Source organism: Hyperolius riggenbachi, chromosome 4, assembly GCF_040937935.1.
Source record: "Hyperolius riggenbachi isolate aHypRig1 chromosome 4, aHypRig1.pri, whole genome shotgun sequence".
Lineage (NCBI taxonomy): Eukaryota > Metazoa > Chordata > Amphibia > Anura > Hyperoliidae > Hyperolius > Hyperolius riggenbachi.
The window spans coordinates 333,327,196-333,350,806 of record NC_090649.1 but is presented as its reverse complement, the minus strand read 5'-3'; the positions used below and the strand labels follow the sequence as shown (position 1 = coordinate 333,350,806).

General features: G+C 43.3%; 1 protein-coding gene across 1 annotated transcript; it reads left to right on the top strand.

Moving 5' to 3' along the window:
* Window positions 1–11,017: 11,017 nt before the first annotated feature.
* Window positions 11,018–21,859, top strand: ACTA1 (actin alpha 1, skeletal muscle). Its single transcript, XM_068231834.1, has 7 exons — window positions 11,018–11,126; window positions 15,801–15,941; window positions 17,160–17,484; window positions 17,802–17,963; window positions 20,820–21,011; window positions 21,101–21,282; window positions 21,480–21,859. Exons 2-7 carry the CDS (start codon window positions 15,813–15,815, stop codon window positions 21,621–21,623), a joined length of 1,134 nt encoding a protein of 377 aa, XP_068087935.1. The 5' UTR covers window positions 11,018–11,126; window positions 15,801–15,812; the 3' UTR covers window positions 21,624–21,859.
* The last annotated feature ends 1,752 nt before the right edge of the window (window positions 21,860–23,611 follow it).

Sequence of the window (23,611 nt, the reverse complement as noted above, 5' to 3'; positions counted from 1 at the left end):
GTTGCCAGCACTGGGGGGGTATAGCGGCGTGCGGGGGGGACATGGAGGCACACCATGGGGCAACCGAGGCTGGTCTTAGTGTGCACAACCAGCCTCTGTGCCCCAGTAACATAATTAAATCCCACCTCGGGTTCTCTTTAAAATGCAGCTAAAATAAAATATTTCTAAGCAAAAAGAAAGCCAAATTTCTGGCATCAACACCCCCCAACGCAAATTTTCTGTGAGAAGTTCGGAAACTAATGTATTTAGGATTTTATCTTTAGTTGTGATTAATGTTCTACAACAGCGGTTTCTTATTTATTTATTTTTTGACAATCAATGCACTTTCAGTGACTGTGAGGATATACACTAATTCTAGCCCTGAACACGTGTTTATTAATCTATTTCTGGCTTGCCATTCCTGCTTTCTTTAATAGTTTAATTTGCACAGCAGGAGAGATGGCAGCGCTTTCAAACAAAAGCTTTACCTGAGTGATTTAACTGCATGGATGCGCACCTAGCATTCAAAATTGGCAAAGGGGGGTGTTAGCTTCAGTAAATAATATGTGCACAGATTATTCCCTACTGGACTTCCCCACGGGGGGTACGTCACCGCCGTGGGGAAGTCCAGTAGGGAATAATCTGATCTGTGCACATATTATTTACTGAAGCTAACACCCCCCTTTGCCTGTTTTGAATGCTAGGTGTGTAATGTAGTCCATATACTGGAGCTCTGCGCATCCATGCAGTTAAATCACTCAGGTAAAGCTTCTGTTTGAAAGCGCTGCCATCTCTCCCGCTGTGCAAATTGAACGTAAGTATACTAGTGGCTAGCTGCATTCATTGCTTCAAATTTACTTTCAAAATTTTTTTAGATTAAAATTAGTACATAATTTGCATCTGCTCTGCATTCAAGGCATGTATTTAGCTCAGTGGGGCTTTGCATTGCCTCTGTAGGCTTACATTGCAGGTGCAGCCTTGAGCGCTGTCATTTATCTGTCTGTCTGCTTTAACCACTTCCCGACCGCCGTATGTACAATTGGCGGCCGGGAAGTGCACCCCGCAAGGACCGCCGTATTGACAATTGGCGGCGGTCCTTGTAGGGGCATGGGCGGAGCGATCGCGTCATCAGTGACGCGATCCTCCGCCTCCGCCTGGCGCCGCTCACCCGCCGCAACATCCCGCCGGCCATACGGAAGCGCCGGCGGGATGTTAACCCGACGATCGCCGCATACAAAGTGTATAATACACTTTGTAATGTTTACAAAGTGTATTATACAAGCTGCCTCCTGCCCTGGTGGTCCCAATGTCCGAGGGACCACCAGGGCAGGCTGCAGCCACCCTAGTCTGCACCAAGCACACTGATTTCCCCCCCCCTGCCCCAGATCGCCCACAGCACCCATCAGACCCCCCCCTGCCCACCCCCCAGACCCCTGTTTGCACCCTATCACCCCCCTAATCACCCATCAATCACTCCCTGTCACTATCTGTCAACGCTATTTTTTTTTTGTATCCCCCCCCTGCCCCCCGCTCCCTCCTGATCACCCCCCACCCCTCAGATTCTCCCCAGACCCCCCCCCCAGACCCCCCCCCCCCATGTACTGTATGCATCTATCCCCCCTGATCACCTGTCAATCACCTGTCCATCACCTGTCAATCACCCGTCAATCACCCCCTGTCACTGCCACCCATCAATCAGCCCCTAACCTGCCCCTTGCGGGCAATCTGATCACCCCCCCACACCAATAGATCGCCCGCAGATCCGACATCAGATCACCTCCAAAATCCATTGTTTACATCTATTCTCTCCTCTAAACACCCACTAATTACCCATCAATCACCCATCAATCACCCCCTATCACCACCTGTCACTTTTACCTATCAGATCAGACCCTAATCTGCCCCTTGCGGGCACCCAATCACCCGCCCACACGCTCAGATTGCCCTCTGACCCCCCCTTATCAATTCACCAGTGCATTAATTACATCTGTTCTTCCCTGTAATAACCCACTGATCACCTGTCAATCACCTGCCAATCACCTATCACCCATCAATCACCACCTGTCACCCCCTGTCACTGCCACCCATCAATCAGCCCCTAACCTGCCCCTTGCGGGCAATCTGATCACCCACCCACACCATTAGATCGCCCGCAAACCCGCCGTCAGATTACCTCCCAAATGTATTGTTTACATCTGTTATCTTCTCTAAACACCCACTAATTACCCATCAATCACCCCCTATCACCAACCGTCACTGTTACCTATCAGATCAGACCCTAATCTGCCCCTTGCGGGCACCCAATCACCCGCCCACACGCTCAGATTGCCCTCAGACCCCCCCCCCCCTTATAAATTCGCCAGTGCATTAATTACATCTGGCCTTCCCTGTAATAACCCACTGATCACCTGTCAATCACCTGCCAATCACCTATCACCCATCAATCACCCCCTGTCACTGCCACCCAACAATCAGCCCCTAACCTGCCCCTTGCGGGCAAACTGATCACCCACCCACACCAATAGATCGCCCGCAGATCCGACATCAGATCACCACCCAAGCGCAGTGTTTCCATCTATTCTCTCCTCTAAACACCCACTAATTACCCATCAATCACCCATCAATCACCCCCTATCACCACCTGTCACTGTTACCCATCAGATCAGACCCTAATCTGCCCCTTGCGGGCACCCAATCGCCCGCCTACACGCTCAGATTGCCCTCAGACCCCCCCTTATCAATTCGCCAGTGCAATATTTACATCTGTTCTCCCCTGTAATAACCCACTGATTACCTGTCAATCACCTATCAATCACCCATCAATCACCCCCTGTCACTGCCACCCATCAATCACCCCCTGTCACTGCCGCCCATCAATCACCCGCTGTCACTGCCACCCATCAATAAGCCCCTAACCTGCCCCTTGCGGGCAATCTAATCACCCACCCACACCAATAGATCGCCCGCAGATCCGACGTCCGATCACCTCCCAAGTGCAGTGTTTACATCTGTTCTCTACCCTAAACACCCACTAATTACCTATCAATCACCCCCTGTCACTGCTACCTATCAGATTAGACCCCTATCTGCCCCTAGGGCACTCAATCACCCGCCCACACCCTCAGAATGCCCTCAGACCCCAGCCCTGATCACCTCGCCAGTGCATTGCTTGCATCTATTCCCCCCTCTAATCACACCTTGAGACACCCATCAATCACCTCCTGTCACCCCCTAGCACACCTACCCATCAGATCAGGCCCCAATTTGCCCCGTGTGGGCTCCTGATCACTCGGCCAAACCCTCAGATCCCCCTCAGACCCCCTTCCGATCACCTCCCCAGTGCATTGATTGCATCTATTTTCCCCTCTAACCACCCCCTGAGACACCCATCAATCACCTCCTGTCACCCCCCTAGCACTCCTATCCATCAGATCAGGCCCAATACAACCTGTCATCTAAAAGGCCACCCTGCTTATGACCGGTTCCACAAAATTCGCCCCCTCATAGACCACCTGTCATCAAAATTTGCAGATGCTTATACCCCTGAACAGTCATTTTGAGACATTTGGTTTCCAGACTACTCACGGTTTTGGGCCTGTAAAATGTCAGGGCGGTATAGGAACCCCACAAGTGACCCCATTTTAGAAAAAAAGACACCCCAAGGTATTCTGTTAGGTGTATGACGAGTTCATAGAAGATTTTATTTTTTGTCAAAAGTTGATTTTTATTGGTTTTTTTTCACAAAGTGTCATTTTTCACTAACTTGTGACAAAAAATAAAATCTTCTATGAACTCGCCATACACCTAACGGAATACCTTGGGGTGTCTTCTTTCTAAAATGGGGTCACTTGTGGGGTTCCTATACTGCCCTTGCATTTTAGGGGCCCTAAACCGCGAGGAGTAGTCTAGAAAACAAATGCCTCAAAATGACCTGTGAATAGGACGTTGGGCCCCTTAGCGCACCTAGGCTGCAAAAAAGTGTCACACATGTGGTACCGCCGTACTCAGGAAAAGTAGTATAATGTGTTTTGGGGTGTATTTTTACACATACCCATGCTGGGTGGGAGAAATTTCTATGTAAATGGACAATTGTGTGTAAAAAAAATCAAACAATTGTCATTTACAGAGATATTTCTCCCACTTAGCATGGGTATGTGTAAAAATACACCCCAAAACGCATTATACTACTTCTCCTGAGTACGGCGGTACCACATGTGTGGCACTTTTTTTTACACCCTAAGTACGCTAAGGGGCCCAAAGTCCAATGAGTACCTTTAGGATTTCGCAGGTCATTTTGCGACATTTGGTTTCAAGACTACTCCTCACGGTTTAGGGCCCCTAAAATGCCAGGGCAGTATAGGAACCCCACAAATGACCCCATTCTAGAAAGAAGACACCCAAAGGTATTCCGTACGGAGTATGGTGAGTTCATAGAAGATTTTATTTTTTGTCACAAGTTAGCGGAAAATGACACTTTGTGAAAAAAACAATTAAAATCAATTTCCGCTAACTTGTGACAAAAAAATAAAAACTTCTATGAACTCACCATTCTCCTAACGGAATACCTTGGGGTGTCTTCTTTCTAAAATGGGGTCATTTGTGGGGTTCCTATACTGCCCTGGCATTTTAGGGGCCCTAAACCGTGAGGAGTAGTCTTGAAACAAAAATGACCTGTGAAATCCTAAAGGTACTCATTGGACTTTGGGCCCCTTAGTGCAGTTAGGGTGCAAAAAAGTGCCACACATGTGGTATTGCCGTACTCAGGAGAAGTAGTATAATGTGTTTTGTGGTGTATTTTTACACATACTCATGCTGAGTGGGAGAAAGATCTCTGTAAATGGACAATTGTGTGTAAAAAAAATTAACAAATTGTCATTTACAGAGATATTTCTCCCACCCAGCATGGGTATGTGTAAAAATACACCCCAAAACACATTATACTACTTCTCCTGAGTACGGCAATACCACATGTGTGGCACTTTTTTGCAGCCTAACTGTGCTAAGGGGTCCAAAGTCCAATGAGCCTCTTTAGGCTTTACAGGGGTGCTTACAATTTAGCACCCCCCAAAATGTCAGAACAGTAAACACACCCCACAAATGACCCCATTTTGGAAAGTAGACCCTTCAAGGTATTCAGAGAGGGGCATGGTGAGTCCGTGGCAGATTTCATTTTTTTTTGTCGCAAGTTAGAAGAAATGGAAACTTTTTTTCTTTCTTTTTTTTCTCACAAAGTGTCATTTTCCGCTTACTTGTGACAAAAAATAATATCTTCTATGAACTCACTATGCCTCTCAGTGAATACTTTGGGATGTCTTCTTTCCAAAATGGGGTAATTTGGGGGGTATTTATACTATCCTGGAATTCTAGCCCCTCATGAAACATGAGAGGGGGTCAGAAAAGTCATAGATGCTTGAAAATGGGAAAATTCACTTTTTGCACCATAGTTTGTAAACGCTATAACTTTTACCCAAACCAATAAATATACACTGAATGGGTTTTTTTTTATCAAAAACATGTTTGTCCACATTTTTCGTGCTGCATGTATACAGAAATTTTACTTTATTTGAAAAATGTCAGCACAGAAAGTTAAAAAAATCATTTTTTTGCCAAAATTCATGTCTTTTTTGATGAATATAATAAAAAGTAAAAATCGCAGGAGCAATCAAATAGCACTAAAAGAAAGCTTTATTAGTGACAAGAAAAGGAGCCAAAATTCATTTAGGTGGTAGGTTGTATGAGCGAGCAATAAACCGTGAAAGCTGCAGTGGTCTGAATGGAAAAAAAGTGGCCGGTCCTTAAGGGGTAGAAAGCCCTAGGTCCTCAAGTGGTTAATAGTTTGTTAAAAAAGACAGCACTTAAGAGGTGAACTGATATTAAAATAATAATTAATTTCCCCCCAGCGGCAGTTCACCACTGCCTCGCATGAACTTCCGAGGTTGGAATGTAAACCACTGTGCCATGAAGTAAGGTATAGATATGTAATAAAATGGATGTAACCTTGTATAAAATGTAGTGAAGATTAATATGGCAAAAATGCTGCAAAATCAGCTCCTAGAAGTCTGTTCATTTTTATGGGATGGTTGAACAATTGGTGCGGTGTGATTTGCACGCTGCATAAGAGCCACCCCGGGTGGGGGCGGTGCAAGGCACAACACTTCCTTGGATGCCTATACTGGGGGCACCTATACCTGGCTTACCTTTACTAGGGGGAAAGAATGCCTGGCTTACCTTTACTGGGGGCACCGATACCTGGCTTCCTATACTGAGGGCACCTATACTAGGCTACCTATACTGGGGGTATCTATACCTGGCTATCTTTACTGGGGATACCTATATCTGGCTACCTATATTTGGGGCAACTATACCAGGCTATCTTTACTGGCGGCTATAACGTGCAGTGCAAATTGTCAGGTGCTGTACGATCAAAGGGGGGGGGGCACGTCCTCACAAGTTAGTTTTAGGCAGCAATAAGTCTACAACCAGCCCTGTGTGCAGCTGTCTGTAAATTGGACAGTGAACTGTGACGGTGAGAGGTAGGAGTGTGGAGGAACTGGGCATGAGGACTGGTAGTCGGAGGCACTGTGTTAAGGAGGTGACACTGTTGGGAAGATACAGAACAGTATTGTGCAAGGAAGTGGGCGTGGAGGAGTGCTGTTGTGCGGAGTATTAAAGCGTTGTTAGCTGTCTGTGGGATGGCAGCAACACAATCGGTGAGGGGCTTGAGTATACTGTTGGAGGTGCGAACAAACACATGTGCATAGTAGGGGCCATGATTGTTATATTGGTATTGAATACCGATATTTTACAATACTTCTTTACACTTCAATAGTATAATATCTGTACATTTACCAATATTGTACTATCGCCTTTCCTTGGACGCTCAAATTTCCACTCGCCCTTTTATTACGTACGCCTTTTATCTTCTATTGAGGTGGTGCTGGACAAAGAGAGTGAAGATACATGATAGCAGCATTGGGACTTGGAAGAAGAGAAGACTATACAGAGGATAACAACACTATTGGCTTGATTCATCAAGCTGCTCTGCACTTAACCCGCCCTGAGCCCCGGGTCCAGTGGCTTTCTAGGACATGATCCTGGCGCTTTGATTGGTCCAATAGGCTACCTGTTACTTGACAGGCAGCCTATTGGGCCAATCAACTTGCGGGGATCATGTCTTATAAAGCCACTGGCCCCAACAGGCCTCAGGGCATGTTCAGTGGAGCGGCCATTAGTTACAAGGAGCGTGCATAAATTACCAGTGCACACTATGCTGCGCTACCGCAGCATAGTGTGTGCTGAGCTCACACTCCTCTCATTAAGCTGTGCTGCTTAAGCAATTAAATGAGGTGAGGATTGGTTACCTAGAGATGGATGTCTAGGCTTTTATAATAAACAAGGAGTTTTATTGCACAGCAAAGAGCGCATACCTGCTAGGTAAGAAAATTCTTACCTCATTAAACTGTTTTTAATTATATTATACTCCATAGGGCCCCTCTTACCCCATTACTTGCATATGTCCAACCCTTTAGAGGGATGAGTGTGCAGTCGCAATACTTAAAGTAAACCTGAGATGAAGGGGGTGGGGATTATACATATGGTACCTGTGGACTTAAATAGAAGTCGTATGGGGAACCGGCGCCTTTTAGCAAAAAGGCATTCATGTCCTACAAGACTTCTATTTTACTTTGTCTCTTTTTTACTTACTAACTTAGAAAGCATCTGCAAAGAAGAATGGGCCCTACTGAGTTATCTGCAAACCTGATGGCTAACCAAAAGAAATGTATGACCTCTGTGATTGCCAACAAGGGTTTTGCCACCAAGAGCTAAGTCATCTTTTGATAGGGGATCAAATACTTATTTCACTTATTTCAATGCAAATCAAACTCTGACTTTGGGGCACTAGATTTTTGAGGGTTCTCTTGTTGTTATTCTGTCTATCACAGCTACAATAGGCCCACCATTACAATTATAGACTGATAATTTCTTGGCCAGAGGAAAAATTAGCAAAATTTGCTGGGGATCAATTACGTATTTCCCTCACTATATGTTATGGAGAACAGTGGAAACGAGGGGAAAACCTCTTTCAAATAGACTGTAGTTTTTGAGAAAATATACTTAATGTAAAGTAGGAAAAACTGTTTTTAAATGTGGTTTAATGACAGATAATGTATCTACCCATCAGTTGTGAAAATGTACATATATCCACAGAAATAGCAGGGAATTTCCTGCCAGGGTTTCTGGTAATCAGTAGGCATTGCATTGTAACCAGCAGGAAATCCCGTAGAAAGTTGCACCTGTCAGGATCTATGCCTTTGTTATCCTGCTGGTGGCAGCACTGGTGAACTTTGGTGCAGACTTCTTCAGTCCACCAACAGATGGCTCTTGTCTTGCTGGGAGTTGTGCAACTCCCTGGCTTGCCAGCAGATGGAACTGTGAGGAGATTCTGGAGCTTCACCTGATCGATGTGCTGCATATTTAAGGGTGGACTTCTTAGCAGCACATTGCTAGATCATTCTGGTACTCTTGTAGTGTTGTGACTCTAGCCATTATTCCTGTGCTCCCTGATCCTTGCTCCTGTACTCTGAACTCCTGGTTTTGACCCTTGCTATTCTGACTATTCCTTGCCTACTGATATATTCTGATATTGCCTGGCTTGATTATTGCATGCCTGACTGATCTCTTGTATGCCGATGTTGGTTTATCCACTCCTGTATATATCATGAGATCTGTGTTCATGTGTGTGTCGTATTCACTAAGACAAATAACATGCCTTATCAGAGTAGCATAGCAAGCGCTACGAACCCGCAGTGTCTGGGCAGGACGAGTGGAGCTCTTGTCATTGCTAATTAGCAGGCAGAAGTTCGTAGTGCTCGTTTTGCTACTCTGATAAGGCGTGTTAACTTTGGTAAGGAGTGTTATCTCTGATAAGGCGTGTTAACTCGGATAAGGCATGATATTCTAAGTGAATCAAGCCCATTGTGTGATCTGTGTTGTTGTATATTTGTTGTATTTATTTGTATAGTTAGTTAGTCAGTTAGAGGGGTTCTGGTATTTGTGGTTCATCGTGTCACTGATTGTATGATTGTCTGTGTATTGTGGTTGTACATTTGAATTGCTGCACCTTTGTAAATAAACGCCTTATTCACCTTCAAATCCAACCTGTGCAGACCTTCAGTATTTCTTATATGTGATTTCTTGCTCCTGCCTTGTCTTGATAAGAATCTGCATGTGCAGATCCTTACAGCACTGCTTTTGCCAGGGATCGCTGTACAGCCACAAAACTGCTGTATAATGATCACTGTAAAATATACCTGCTATTTGCACTAATAAAAATAAATGTAAAAAAATTATGTGGGGTCCTCCTCCCAAGCCTCTTTAATGGCTTGTCAACCATGCAGGCTGGTATAACTAGAATGGGGAGCCTGGACCGCATGGGGCTCTTCCCCCTGAGCTATACCAGCCCGCATAATCCATGATATGGGAGCTTCTGAATGAGAGGGGTGGCAAATCCTCAACCTCTCCCCCAGAGCCCTTTCCATAACATGGTCAAGGTTCTTTTCCGCACCTCTAATGCCTAGGAGGAGGTGGGGGTCTAGGCCCTATGGGTTTTATTGTGGCATTTGGGGGTCCACTTCAACAAGGGTATTCCAACATAAACCCCCCCCCCCCCACCCCTAGGAAAATGAGTATGGGGTAGCCAAATTATTGTAAATTCCTTCTGTTTTAAGAAGGCAAACCAAACTAAGCATTGCTTTTTAGTAGGAGGGTTCTTCGGTCTGTTTTAATCCCCTATACTCGTGCTTTTGGGTCACCTCAAGCAGCTTGGTTACTGTGTTGTATATCCCTAGGTTATACTATGTTGTATATCCCTAGGTTATGCTATTGGTATTCCACTGGAAGCAATTGATTCCTACCATACACAGCAAGCTCAATTTTGATAGATTTCAGCAGAAATCTATTGAGAATTGCTCAGACTGAAAGCATTGTACAACTTGATGCAGTGCATTGCTATGGGTTATCGATCCCCCATTGCTCTGGACCCGCCCCCATCGCACAAAGATTTCTCAACATATTTGATCAGACTTTGCTCAATTAACGCCCACAAAACTGGACAAAAATCAATCAAATGGTTATTTTGGATCAATGCATTCCTGCTAGATTCGATCAAATTGATTAAATCTGCCAAAAATCGATCACAAAATATCATGCGTGTATGACCAGCTTAACCCAGGGAGGAATAGCCTAATTAGTTCAGCAATGACAGGAGCAAATTGTAAAATTCTCAAACAGAACTCACAGGCTTTTAAGCAGAGCAGATTGTTCAAATAGTGGGGCTATCATGGAAGAAAAGTTATCTACAGATGTACCTGCCTGGCACCATGGCACGCTTTAATCCTTTCTTGCTAGCAGGCTGCTTCTGTGAGGACAGGTCACAGACTGGGCATTCCAGCACCCAGGCTGTGTCTGGCAGGGAAAAAAGGGAGGAGGGAGTCTTGCAATCACTCTACCAGCTGAGCGAAAGTAATGGAGAGGGTAGGAAACGGGAGGGAGAGAAACACAGCATGTGTGTCATTCCTTTTCTCTGTAGTAGAGCATTGCTGCAGGGAGCTTGTTTTCACACACTCTATAAGTTACTCACGGACCACAGGGACAGGGAAAATAAATCACTTTATTTACGGACTGTCCGTAAATTTACTGACGCCTGGCAACACTGTGCCCCTTCCCATCTTTGTCCAGTAATCTGTCTAGTAGTGTGCTAGTACAGGAGATTATCAGGGCATGCTTTGCATACCATGTGTCCACCCCCTTTCCCTGCCCTCCAGGCTGCAAGGCTGGCAAAAGGTGCTGCTGGCACTACACTGTTTCCAAGAGAATCCTTTTACGGTTCCAGCCACTTTTCACCTTGTGCCCGGCCAGACTAGCCTTGTATGGGCACCCTGCAGCCAGTTACAGAGCCCGAGGGGGGCAAGGTCGGTGCCCAAGTGCCTAATATGGGTAGACAGAAACTGAGCCTTCACCCAGAGGAAGGGTGTGCGGAAAGGAGTAACGGGTTATATATAAATATACCCTTTATACAGGACTGTAGCCTGATTGAGCTGGAGAGTTTATCGGCCCTCTGCACTGCCTGAGAGAGACCGGAGCCCAAGGTAAGGAGGTGGGAAGAGGAGGAATGGGGGAGAGCGGAGGTGGGAAGAGGAGGACTGGGGGAGAGCGGAGGTGGGATGTACACCTTAGAGATGCAGCTAGGGGTTGGAGCCAGAGGCAAGGCATAACCAGCTGCTCCCATTATACACACATCGAAAAACACATTTTCAAAGAAAGAAAAAAAATAAAGCACAAACAAATTCAAGTGAAGATGAATTTTATTTCACAACGCATAATTAAAAGGAGTTGGGCAAATTATACACTCACATACATTAACAAATTCACACTTTAGTGAGCTAGTATGCTTGAGGAGACACACCTCTTCCTGTTCTTTAGTTGGGGCTAGTTTGCTTGAGGTGACCCATTAGTCTACTTGTCCTGCAGACTTGTAGAGACATCCCCAGTGTCATTGCATATAACATGGATCAAGAGGAGATGACAGCACTGTGTAAAGCATCTCACCGTGTCCTGGGAGCATAGTAATAAAAAAAAATGCCCTTGTTCTGCAGCTCAGGTGGGCTCTCGTAGTACTCCTGTACAAGACTGAACAATAGAATAATGAATAGCGGCATGCATGGAATACTACCAGTACAATCCTTAGTGGTGCGGATGGTACATAGTACTAGTAGTGAAATATAAGTAAACAATTACATGAGCGTATTGCTAAATGTAGTTTGTCTTTTCAAGTAAGATGTCATTTTCCCAATTATATAGTCAATAATTAAATGTGTGTATGCCATGGCAGGTTCCCTGCTGCTGACTTGGAATTTATAGAGTCCTTTAGCCTGCTGCGATACAATTCAAATGTCAACTTTACAGGCGGCTTCTGCCATACCCATGGAACCTGCCTGAAATATCTAAAATTTTTGCATTCCCGTGATTTTGACTGATGAAGCCGAAATCACTTTTTACAGATCTGAAGTGTGATGAGGAGCAATAGTCTATCTGTGTTGATGGGGCATCATCTGCCTCAGTGGCTGCATAGCTTTCTACTGCAGAAGAAGTGTAAAGCTAGCAGAGCAACAGTGCAATTGTTTTTCAGTCTGATTTTCTGAAGACATCTGACTGAGATAAAATGATGTTATGTGGTGCATTGATAATTATTTTATTCAAAAGACAAAGCTGGCCTGTGATAAGTTGGCCGTACTATAGATCAGAACAGAAGTAGACCAGGTAAAAGATCGCTATCTACCTGATATCACTTATTTAAACAGGCTACCATCTTGAACCAGTTTAATAATAATTGAATGCAACATCCAACCTGTTCAAAACATCTAATAATGTTTACCTACTTGGGGAAAGTTCACACTGAACTTCCCAAAAAATTTCTAAATTGGCTTCTTTCGCCAACGTGTTACACACACAGTACTTTGCCAGCATTCATTTGTAATGTGCATTTTGTCTGGTAGCACACTGCTTGTCTTTCATTATTACGATGGAACCTGATGCACCACAGAAGCAATGCACCAATGTGAATATACCAATTTTGGGACCTTTGCTGCGCATTGTCATGCAACTATAACTTATGTTATAACGCATGCAACATGCATAGTGTGAATGCACCCTAGTAGATAGAGCTGATCTATGATGGGTAGCCCTGGTGTGTCATACGCTAGGCACACATTTTGTAATTAGTGGTAGATAAGGTAAGCAATCTTTATCTTCCTGATATCGAACATTTACCTAGTCTACCATCTTGCACCAGTAGGTAATGGGCAGTATTTCAGCAGAAATCTGGTCAAATACCATTTGCACCACTGCAGCTGCTAGCTTAGTACTGCCTGATGCAGTTGTAGCCTCACTTACCACTCCCACCTGCACCCCCTCTCCCCCTTTCTTCCTCCAGCTAGCATTAACCAGGTAAAGAATGTCAAATCAATATTGGATTGATATTCTTCATGAAATATCTATTGAGATACCTGGTTTGTAATATATTTCCATTCAATGTGATACTCATATCACCTTAATCATCACATTTATTAAAAATCGTGTAATCTAATGGATGCCTGCCTATAGAACTAGTCTGTGGTAGATTGAGCTGGTCTGCAATATAAGCAGAAGTAAGCAGACAGGTAACTGGGAGGGTGTGCCTATGAATCATTCGCTGGGAGATTTGGGTGCAGGGTAACACCGATAAATGGCTTACCCTGTTCCTTCCTACACAAGTCCCAGCAGTGTTAATTACTATTCCCCCTCCAGGTGATGGATAGTGGGGGTAAGATGGAATTCGACTTCCAGCTATTGCTGGCAGACAAATTACACTGTTTTGTAATAATTTGTGCTCCATCTTTTGGCGGCGCCCAAATCACTCACTGAGGGCTGTTATAGCCGTAATACCTATTACAGGCTATGGTGGCACCGGCTGCGCCCAAATCTCTTTCGCTGTTTTCACAGCGTTCACTGGGAGGTACCACTGAATACCCATATTTGCAAATGAATGCAAGTAGCCTTCAATATGAATTCCTGTACATGTAAATGCAATAGTCCCAATGCCCTGGCACAATCTGAGATGCTTCACATTCCATTGCACGCTGGTCACACATTACAAAAAGACCTGTCAGTATCTTAAGGTCAGAGTATTTATTTTAGAATAGTTACTAATTATTTAGAAATCTAAGTGTTTGTGAAACCACTTAAAGCGGAATGAAACCCAGCATTTCTTCTTTGCTCTAATAGATTATTTACAGCATATTATATGCAACCAGCATTTTTTTTTACTAGAACAGCATTCAAAGGATTACACACAGGAAGTTCCCTGCCAGCAAAGCTGGACACATCCAAAGTGCAGATAATGTTATCTTGTATTTACCGTAATTGTATCAAGTGAGGAATGTAAATAAACACTTCTCTAGCACTGCAGGCTATGCTGAACAAAGTCAGACAATCAGAAAGCATTTCTGCTTGTTAGAACATGAATAAAGCAGTTATAAATAAAATACAAAGTCAGCTCTCAGAGAAAAAAAAGTGTACTTTGGGAACTTATAATAATAATAATAGTAATAATACATATGCACAAAAGCAAATATGATAACAGTATGGCATATAAAAAGTAGGAAAACATGTTTTAATTGAATATTACGTCAGGGTTTTATACCGCTTTAACAAACCTTGGTGCCTGCATAGGAATAGTTTGGTGAGACACAGGCAGTAGGCATGTTCAGAGCTGGGACAAGGTCCTCCAGCACCCAAGGCTGAGACACCAAGGTGCGCCCCCCCCCCATCCCTCCCACCCCAGTCGTCACACACTGATTGCTACTAGACTAAGAGGCGCCCCAGAGCCCCCAACACCATAATCACTAGTTATCTGGCTTGCAGTCACTGCTATGTATCCCCTATTCTTATTTATTTCTGCTTAATACACAATTAGGAATGACAGCTGAATGAATTGTGTGCCCCCTCCTACACTGCGCCCTGAGGCTGGAGCCTCTCCAGCCTATGCCTCGGCCCGGCCCTGAGCATGTTGATGCTTCCCTCTCCCTTAAGGCTCAGTTTCCACTTTCAGCGGATCAGAACAGTCTATTCGCATCACAGCGGAGCAGACCAGTTCAGTTACATAGCGATGGATTAATGCATGAAGCTGTGGTAATATTGCTGTGCGCAGACAGCGCACAGCATTATTACTACTACTACCGGCAGCAGGTTACCACGAGTTATGTTATTAGTGTGACCCACGGTACTCAAGTATATATATTACTGCAGCTTCATGCGTTAACCCCATAGTTTGGTTGAAAGAAGACATCCGTCCATCAAGTCCAATCAGAATAATATATCCACTCCACACCATTTCCTTGTCCCGTTCGTGTCCAGAGTGAATGTGTATAGGAATCACATTTGCTATCCAGTAAAAATGCAGCAGGTAGCAACTTTGTGTTCCATTAACTGCAACACAGCAAATGGATCTGTTTTGTAATGCAAGTGGAAGCAAACCCTATTTTTTGCATTGGATTAGTTTGCTGTGTTTTTGGAGTGTGTACTTTTTCTGTACATGTGGGAACCGATTACCCTGGGAATACCAGCAGTTGCAGTAACGTACAGACAGACACTGCCGAGGCAGAGAAGGTGTTATGTACTGACTGGTTGTGCAGACAGGGAAAGGGTGTCTGTGTGGGCAGAAGTAATTGGGTAGACTGTGAACAGGTCACTATTTAGCAACAATAACTCTATCGAAGCTGACAGTTAGCAAGCTTTTAATTATTCAATTACCGGCTGCTGCTCCATTTCTAAAATATCTGGAGGGGACACACAGAGTCCAAGCCAAGAAAATGTAACACAAAACACAAGGTGGAATTCAAGCCAAAGTTATTGCTTTCCGTTTTAGATAGCATGCGAATGGGTTAGGGCCCCTGTCAGGTATCTACATATATGAATTTTTCCTTCAGTTTACATTTCTTTCATTTTGGAGCTCAGACATCAATAGCGGAATAGTGAATTGTTCCATTGTTAAGTTTTTATTAATGTTTATAGCCCAACTGAATTGATTTACTTAAGTAACCTCTAGGGGGGACTAAAGATGGTGGATGAGATGCAAATAATTATGACTTGCCTGCAAATGTCATGCAAATAGTATGCATCTTGGAATTAGGGGTTGAGTTTTTAATGTAGCAGTCTTTATTTGTGTAATAGAGAAATTCCACTGAAATTGTTTGTAATTCTGTTATTTTCATTTACACTTTAAGAAAGCTGCCATCATGTGTGACGATGAAGAGACCACCGCACTTGTGTGTGACAATGGCTCCGGGCTTGTGAAAGCTGGATTTGCTGGAGATGATGCCCCAAGAGCAGTGTTCCCATCTATTGTTGGCCGTCCCCGTCACCAGGTATATAAACATTTCTAAAGGCAAAAAAAAATTAAAAAAATAAATTATAGACAAAACATTTTTAGGATTTTTTTGACTTCCCTTTATTTCACAGTTTAGCTCTATTAAACACACGAGATCAAATTTCCATACATTTTTCAGAAATAACACAAAAATGGTGTTATTTGACTTTACCAAATGATTTGTGACAGTTTTCAACTGTCTCTCATGTGTGAATGAAGGACTAACTGAAGAGTTCAATAAAGCTTATGTTATCTGATAGACCATTAAAACCATAAACCAGTTGGGGCCCATTTCCACTTCTTAATGATGCGAATGCGGCTACCTAGCCGCATCGCATCACTTTCGCCGCCGGGCGCATCGCTTCTGCATCTCCCGATGCGGAAGTCAATTGAGGAGATGGGACGCGGCTGCGGGTGGAAGCGGGCGTGCGAGAATCTGCAGCATGCTGCAGATTCTCGGATCGCTTTGCACCGCTCCGCACAACACGCACGCAGTGGAAACTCTTCCATTGCCATACATGTGTTTCAGGACACCCGCGGTGTGATGCGGCTATGTAGCCGCATTGCACCGCTCCTAGTGGAAATGGGCCCTAAGGCTGAAACTAGTGATAATTTAAAGAGGAACTCCAGTGAAAATAATGTAATAAAAAAAAGTGCTTCATTTTTACAATAATTATGTATAAATGATTTAGTCAGTGTTTGCCAATTGTAAAATCTTTTAAATCCCTGATTTACATTCTGACATTTATTACATGGTGACATTTTTACTGTTGGCAGGTGATGTAGCTGCTGCTTGCTTTTTTGGCAGTTGGAAACAGCTGTAAACAGCTATTTCCCACAATGCAACAAGGTTCACAGACAGGAAACTGCCAGGAGTACCACGGTCCTCAGAGTTTTTTGTGGGAGGGGTTTCACCACAATATCAGTCATACAGCGCCCCCTGATGGTCTGTTTGTGAAAAGGAATAGATTTCTCATGTAAAAGGGGGTATTAGCTAGCTACTGATTGGGATAAAGTTCAATTCTTGGTCGGAGTTTCTCTTTAAACTCAGGTTAATGAATCCTTACTGAACTTAGTGCATCAATCCTTTAGAGCACAATGTAACTTTCCACTGTGAATGCAGCTTAGTGTTTATTAGTAATTTAGGAGTACTACTGTACTTAGACCTTTTTGCCATACAGTAGATCATAATTTTTAGTGTGATTTCTTTTCTTAGGGTGTCATGGTTGGTATGGGTCAGAAGGATTCCTACGTAGGTGATGAAGCCCAGAGCAAGAGAGGTATCCTAACTCTGAAATATCCAATTGAACATGGTATCATCACCAACTGGGATGATATGGAGAAGATCTGGCATCACACTTTCTACAATGAGCTGCGTGTAGCCCCAGAGGAACATCCCACCCTGCTTACTGAGGCTCCACTGAACCCCAAGGCCAATCGTGAAAAAATGACTCAAATCATGTTTGAAACCTTCAATGTTCCAGCAATGTATGTTGCAATCCAGGCAGTGCTGTCTCTCTATGCCTCTGGCCGTACCACTGGTAAGTGACAAAGCAACATAGTTAGTGATTTAGCCAAGAATCATTCATAATATTTTTCTTTATATAGCCTGAGACTTATATCCTTAATGTTTACAGGTTATTTTGTCCAAAATTGATAGCTGTGGTTTAAATATACATAGAATAACTGCAAGCTTTGATAAATCCAAATTGACTTTAAAGTCAGTTGCCTAGCTATTTTAAAATCTAACAAGCATTATTTTGTATTATAAAAATAAATAAATCAGTAACACTAAAATGTGTAAAAATTAAAGTTTATGTAAAACATGTGACTAAATTGTGAATATTTTTGACTCTAGGTATTGTACTAGACTCTGGTGATGGTGTAACCCACAATGTCCCCATTTATGAAGGGTATGCTTTACCACATGCAATCATGCGTCTTGACTTGGCTGGTCGTGACCTAACTGACTATCTCATGAAGATCCTCACAGAACGTGGCTACTCCTTTGTTACAACTGGTATGTGCTAACAGAAAGATCACAATGTAATAACAATCTGCTTTTGTTTTGGCTGACTGCTGTCATACTACTCAAACCCATATTCCATAGGTTTATATTTTCACACAAAAGTATTAAAAGAAAAACGTCACCCCAAACATTTAATTTTAAACAAAGGGGTATATGCTCACAACCTCTGCTTGGTTTTTACATCTGATACTGTATTACCTGACTGGGAAAATCTCTTGAACACACACGGCTAAAAACAAAATGTCAAGAAGAGGTAGAATTTTGCATAACCTTGATGTGTCACTAATTAAAGAGATAGGGATGTGATTGAAATCCTGCAGTGCACTGCAAACAAAGACATGACCTTGCGGTGTTCACTCACACTCTCATGCCCAACACAAACCCAAACATCCCAACATCTCCCCCCAAATTGTCATAACCTAACCACAAATTAACAAGGAAAACATTAGCAAAACCAGCATTAATATAACAAACCATAACACTGTAAAATATTTTCAACCAGTTCTTCAAATATTTGTCGCATTGCTAGAGGTAACTGAAGAGCCTCCACCTTAAATCAATCAACTGTGGATGAAAACCAAAGACTGGGGCCCCCTTGGCTTACATACCCAAACCAGCACCGTATTACCATGGACACTGGAACTCCAAATGCAATCCTAGGTCTGCCTGGTGTCTTCCAGTGATCCACCTCCAATTTCCATAGTCCCTCATTCCCTTTAAATACCACCTCCTGTAGGAAGGGGACTGCCACCAATGTGACAACCTGAAAAGCAAAATAAGACATAAAAAAACACCCACTCGTAATAAAATAGGAACTGCCTCAGCCCTTCCTTCCACATACACACACACAACCACAAGCTTATGAACTGTTTGTTTCGCACCCTGCCCAAGGCGCCAGGGCTTGTGGCAGCTAAATAATAAAGCAGGGACACAGAACAAAAATATCCCTGACTTGTAAAAGGGTGGGTGGGATGTTCACTCTCACTGGTAAAAGAGGAGAATGATGCCACCGTCAGGACTGCCTCTTTAATTTAGTACCCATACGCCTCCCCCCCCCCCCCCCCAATCGGCAATGAGCAATTTTCAAATGGCCCTATCCTAGACACCTACAAATTGAACCCCACCCCCTGTCAGCAAGTTTGCTAGGAACTCACAGGGGTCATAATGTCAACAAGGAGTTAGAGAAGCACCTATGTATTCGAGAAATGGCATGTCCAAATTTTGGGTCTCCACACCACCCAGCACCAAAATGTCACAAGGTGAATGCAGGACAGGCACTGCTGATAGTCCAAAGTAGCTCTTTATTGATCACATCAGTAAAAAAAAACAATCAGTTATACAGCGACTGCCATTTTGAGCACTGTAGCTCTTTTTTCAAGCTTGTCAGAGCAGTTCAACATCTTGACAAAGAGCTACAGAAAAGCTACAGAGCTCGAAAAGGCAGTCTGTCTCTATATCACTGCTTGTTTGTTTCACTGACTGTTGTGAACAATAAAGATCTACTTTGGATTATCATCGGTGCCTGTCCTGGATACAACTTGTGGCATTAAAGGCGCAGCACATCTCATGACAAAAAGAGAGCTGTCAGTTGTGAATCACAGCACTAACCTCACAGAGCCACATTATTCTGCTGACCAGTGCAGCCTCCTCTAACCCACGCAGTGCAAATCCATGACTGTGCTAAAGAGATGCGTGACTAAAGCCACCTCATCCCTAAACTTACTCTTCAGCGTTATTTTGTTGTTCAAATCCTTGTGCTTTCTCAACCTTACCACATGAGTCAGGGCATCACTCTTCTACCTGCAATTAATATACTTCACAAATTCAAGGTCCTTCCCTTTATAACCAGCAGGAGGATCCTTTTCCTAACAGCTGGTTTGTTAATGAACTGCTAATTTTCATTGCTTACTTCATTCATGTGAAAGTGATGAAGTATGAAAGCTTAAGATTAGAAGGTAGTAGTTCTGGTAATAAGCACAGCAGTTATGCACAGAAGGATAACATCACTGAACTGGCTTATAAGAGTCAGCAGGGGTATTAAGCCTTCAGAATCTGTGTGTCAATTAGTAAAGGAATTAATTGACAAACATGCTTGTGACAGTGGCTTTATACTGATCATTGGTGGCTGCATGGTTGGCAGGAAGTCTCACTGATGTGCAGTTGTTACTAAAAATATGTAATTAATATTGAGAGGCAGAATACACACACACACACACACGCCCAGGTATATATTTGGCTGGTGTTGGCTGTGGCCACTTTTTCTAACCTTAACACACAATTACTCAATGACCAAGTTTGTGAGCTTTGAGGTCTTTGGCATCAATAATTTGCATTGAAATAAAACAGATATGATTGGTAGTTTTTGGCTCCACCCCCTTTTGTGAATTTGAACCCCAGTCACGCAATGATCAACTGTACCAGGTTTGAGGCGTGTGCCATTAACTGTATAAGAATGGCAGCAATTAAATATTTCCCTACGAAAATCAATAGGTGAATTTTGATTCGCTTTTGTAGGCTTCACCCTCTTTCCTGAATATTAATCCCAGTCACCCAGTGACCAGCTGTGCAAAGTTTGAGTACCCTACCATTAACAGTGTAAAAATGGCTGCAGTTTACATTTTCTTAGTGAAATTTGTATTTGTCTCCGACCATTTTTTGGTTATGGGGATAAAAAGTATCCTATATGTTATTCCAGGTAATGTACTAGGTGTGCCAAATTTCATTCAAATCCGTTCAGGCATTGTTCCGTGATTGAGTAACAAACATCCAAACTTTTGCATTTATAATAATATTAGTGATATGTGTGTAAAATGTGTTTTCACCACTGTTTTCTTCAAACATTTACAGCTGAACGTGAAATTGTGCGTGACATCAAGGAAAAGTTGTGCTATGTGGCTCTGGACTTTGAAAATGAAATGGCCACTGCTGCATCCTCCTCCTCCCTGGAGAAGAGCTATGAGTTGCCTGATGGGCAGGTTATAACCATTGGTAATGAACGTTTCCGATGCCCGGAGACTCTCTTCCAGCCATCTTTTATTGGTAAATAGAAATGCATGGTTTCTGGTATCTGCATTGAGTCTAAAATGTTTGCTGGTGTATTAGCTCTGCTTATTCACTGAATACACTAGGTATGGAGTCTGCTGGTATTCATGAGACAACCTACAACAGCATCATGAAGTGTGACATCGATATCAGAAAGGACTTATATGCCAACAATGTCATGTCTGGTGGTACCACCATGTACCCAGGTATTGCTGACCGTATGCAGAAAGAGATCACAGCTCTGGCTCCTAGCACAATGAAAATCAAGGTAAATGAGAATAAGCATACAGATATATATAATAAATAAAAAATACCTGCATCCTAAAAATATACTCCATGTTAATTGATAATTTCCCATTTCATGATAGGTACATAATTATTATACCAATTTAAAACAAAGGCTATTTTTTTGTTAGTTGCACTTTCACAATGTTCAGATTTACTTTGAATCTTTTTCTTTTACAGATCATTGCTCCTCCTGAGCGTAAGTACTCTGTTTGGATTGGTGGCTCCATCTTGGCCTCCTTATCAACCTTCCAGCAGATGTGGATCACAAAACAGGAATATGATGAAGCAGGTCCATCCATTGTCCACCGCAAATGCTTCTAAACGATCAGTTCCTCTTGTTTTCTGTCTCAGGTTGACAAATGGTTTTTCGCTCTGGGCTGCACAAAATTCCCCATGAAACATGTAAAGAAAAGTTGGTGCCTCCTTACCACTCAAAGACAAATGTAAAGTGTACATAAACTGTAATTTATTTCAAGGTGTTTTGTAACTTCAAAATAATTGACCGAATGGGAAACAAAAGAAAGTCAACAAACAATAAAGTTGTGCCCCAACTTTAATTTCTTGTGTACTTTTTATCAAATATGTTGAATTCCTAAATATTGTAATTGACTCCTGAGTACCTGAGGCATTTGCCTGTGTATCAAAGGAGAACTTCCTGAGGTGCCAATCAATTAGGCATTTATACTTTTTTGTTTTTTTTTTGTACAAAATGTATCCATCAAAAGTTATTTACACGCTTTCTAGCAGACTCACCTATTTGAACAAGGCATGAGATAAACTGAGGAACAAATTATGCAAGGAAAATAGTGTCATCCTTAAAGAGACTCTGAAGCGAGAATAAATCTCGCTTCAGAGCTCACAGTTAGCAGGGGCATGTGTGCCCCTGCTAAACCGCCGCTATTGCGCCGCTAAACAGGGGTCCCTTCACCCCCAAACCAACCCCCGCAAGACTTGGTCGCAGACTTGGTCGTTCCTGGAGGTAGGGCTAACGGCTGCAGCCCTGCCTCCAGTCGCGTCTATCAGCGGCGCATCGCCGCCTCTCCCCCGCCCCTCTCAGTGAAGGAAGACTGAGAGGGGCGGGGAGAGGCGGAGATACGCACTGACAGACGCGCGTGGGGCAGGGCTGCGGCGCTTAGCCCTGCCCCAATCAGGAAGCGCTCCCCGGCTGCACCGAGGGGATTTGGGGGTGAAGGGACCCCCGTTTAGCGGCGCGATAGCGGCGGTTTAGCAGGGGCACACATGCCCCTGCTAACTATGAGGTCTGAAGCGAGATTTATTCTCGCTTCAGACTCTCTTTAAGCCAAATACAATGCCTGACAGCAGTGGTGTAGCTAAGGAACTGTGGGCCCCGATGCAAGTTTTACATTGGGGCCCCCAAGCACACTATAGATAACAATTGAAAAGGTGCACCAAAACCTGCCAATAGCGACTACAGTGTCAGAGGTGCAAGCAGGGGATGGGTAACAGTTTGTTAATGATTACTACTATTCAAAGCATCTATAGAAGTGATTAATATGAGCACAGGACCAATAGAGAGCTAATACTGCAGTTGAGAGAGGGCCCCTCTGGCCCAAGAGCCCCGATGCGGTCGCAACCTCTGCACCCCCTATTGCTACGCCCCTGCCTGACAGAAGCTGCTTGCAAGGAGGAAACGTTATTTTCAGCCAAATTTTAAAGCACATTGTAATCAGGGGGGCTTTTATTCAGCACATCCTGGAGTTCTCCTATAAAAACATATTGTATATCAATGATTTCGGTATTCGGTGTTAAGACCTTGTAGTGCTTTTTAATGTGTCTAGACTGATAGTATGCATGATTAGCTGTAATTACAGTGCTTTAGTTGGAAAGGAACTGGATCACAATTAAAACAAGTTGGATTTTCTTTATAGGTTTAGGGAAAATTTATATTTTTCTGTGGTTTCAAATGCAGCCTAATGCAGTCAGTACCTTCCAAGCTTCCAAGTGAGGATGATTCACATACTGAATTTCAAATTGCAGTTGGTGACAATGACTGTGCACTGCTATTATGGGCTTTGATTTTCTCAGTAAATATAGTACCGCCCTGAATGTATGCAGGATATCTCAATAACCCCAAGACCGGAGAGCAACCTTAATTTTGGTATATGGAGAGGTCAGTGTCACAAATTCACTTATAACAGATGACAGGCTGCACAGAATAGATGTTTCTAATACCTTTAATATGGCCATGTTATCAACATTTAAGCATGAGCTTAAAGGACAACTGAAGTGAGAAAAAAATGGAGGCTGCCTTATCAATTTCTGCTGATCTAGTTTGCTGCAGTAGTGTC

Excerpts from the sequence above, each read along its gene's own strand:
- ACTA1 (XM_068231834.1), top strand. The coding sequence starts at position 15,813 with ATGTGTGACGATGAAGAGACCACCGCACTTGTGTGTGACAATGGCTCC. Across the intron at positions 17,485-17,801 it reads TGCCTCTGGCCGTACCACTG|GTATTGTACTAGACTCTGGT; the intron begins GTAAGTGACAAA and ends TTTTGACTCTAG. Across the intron at positions 17,964-20,819 it reads CTACTCCTTTGTTACAACTG|CTGAACGTGAAATTGTGCGT; the intron begins GTATGTGCTAAC and ends AAACATTTACAG.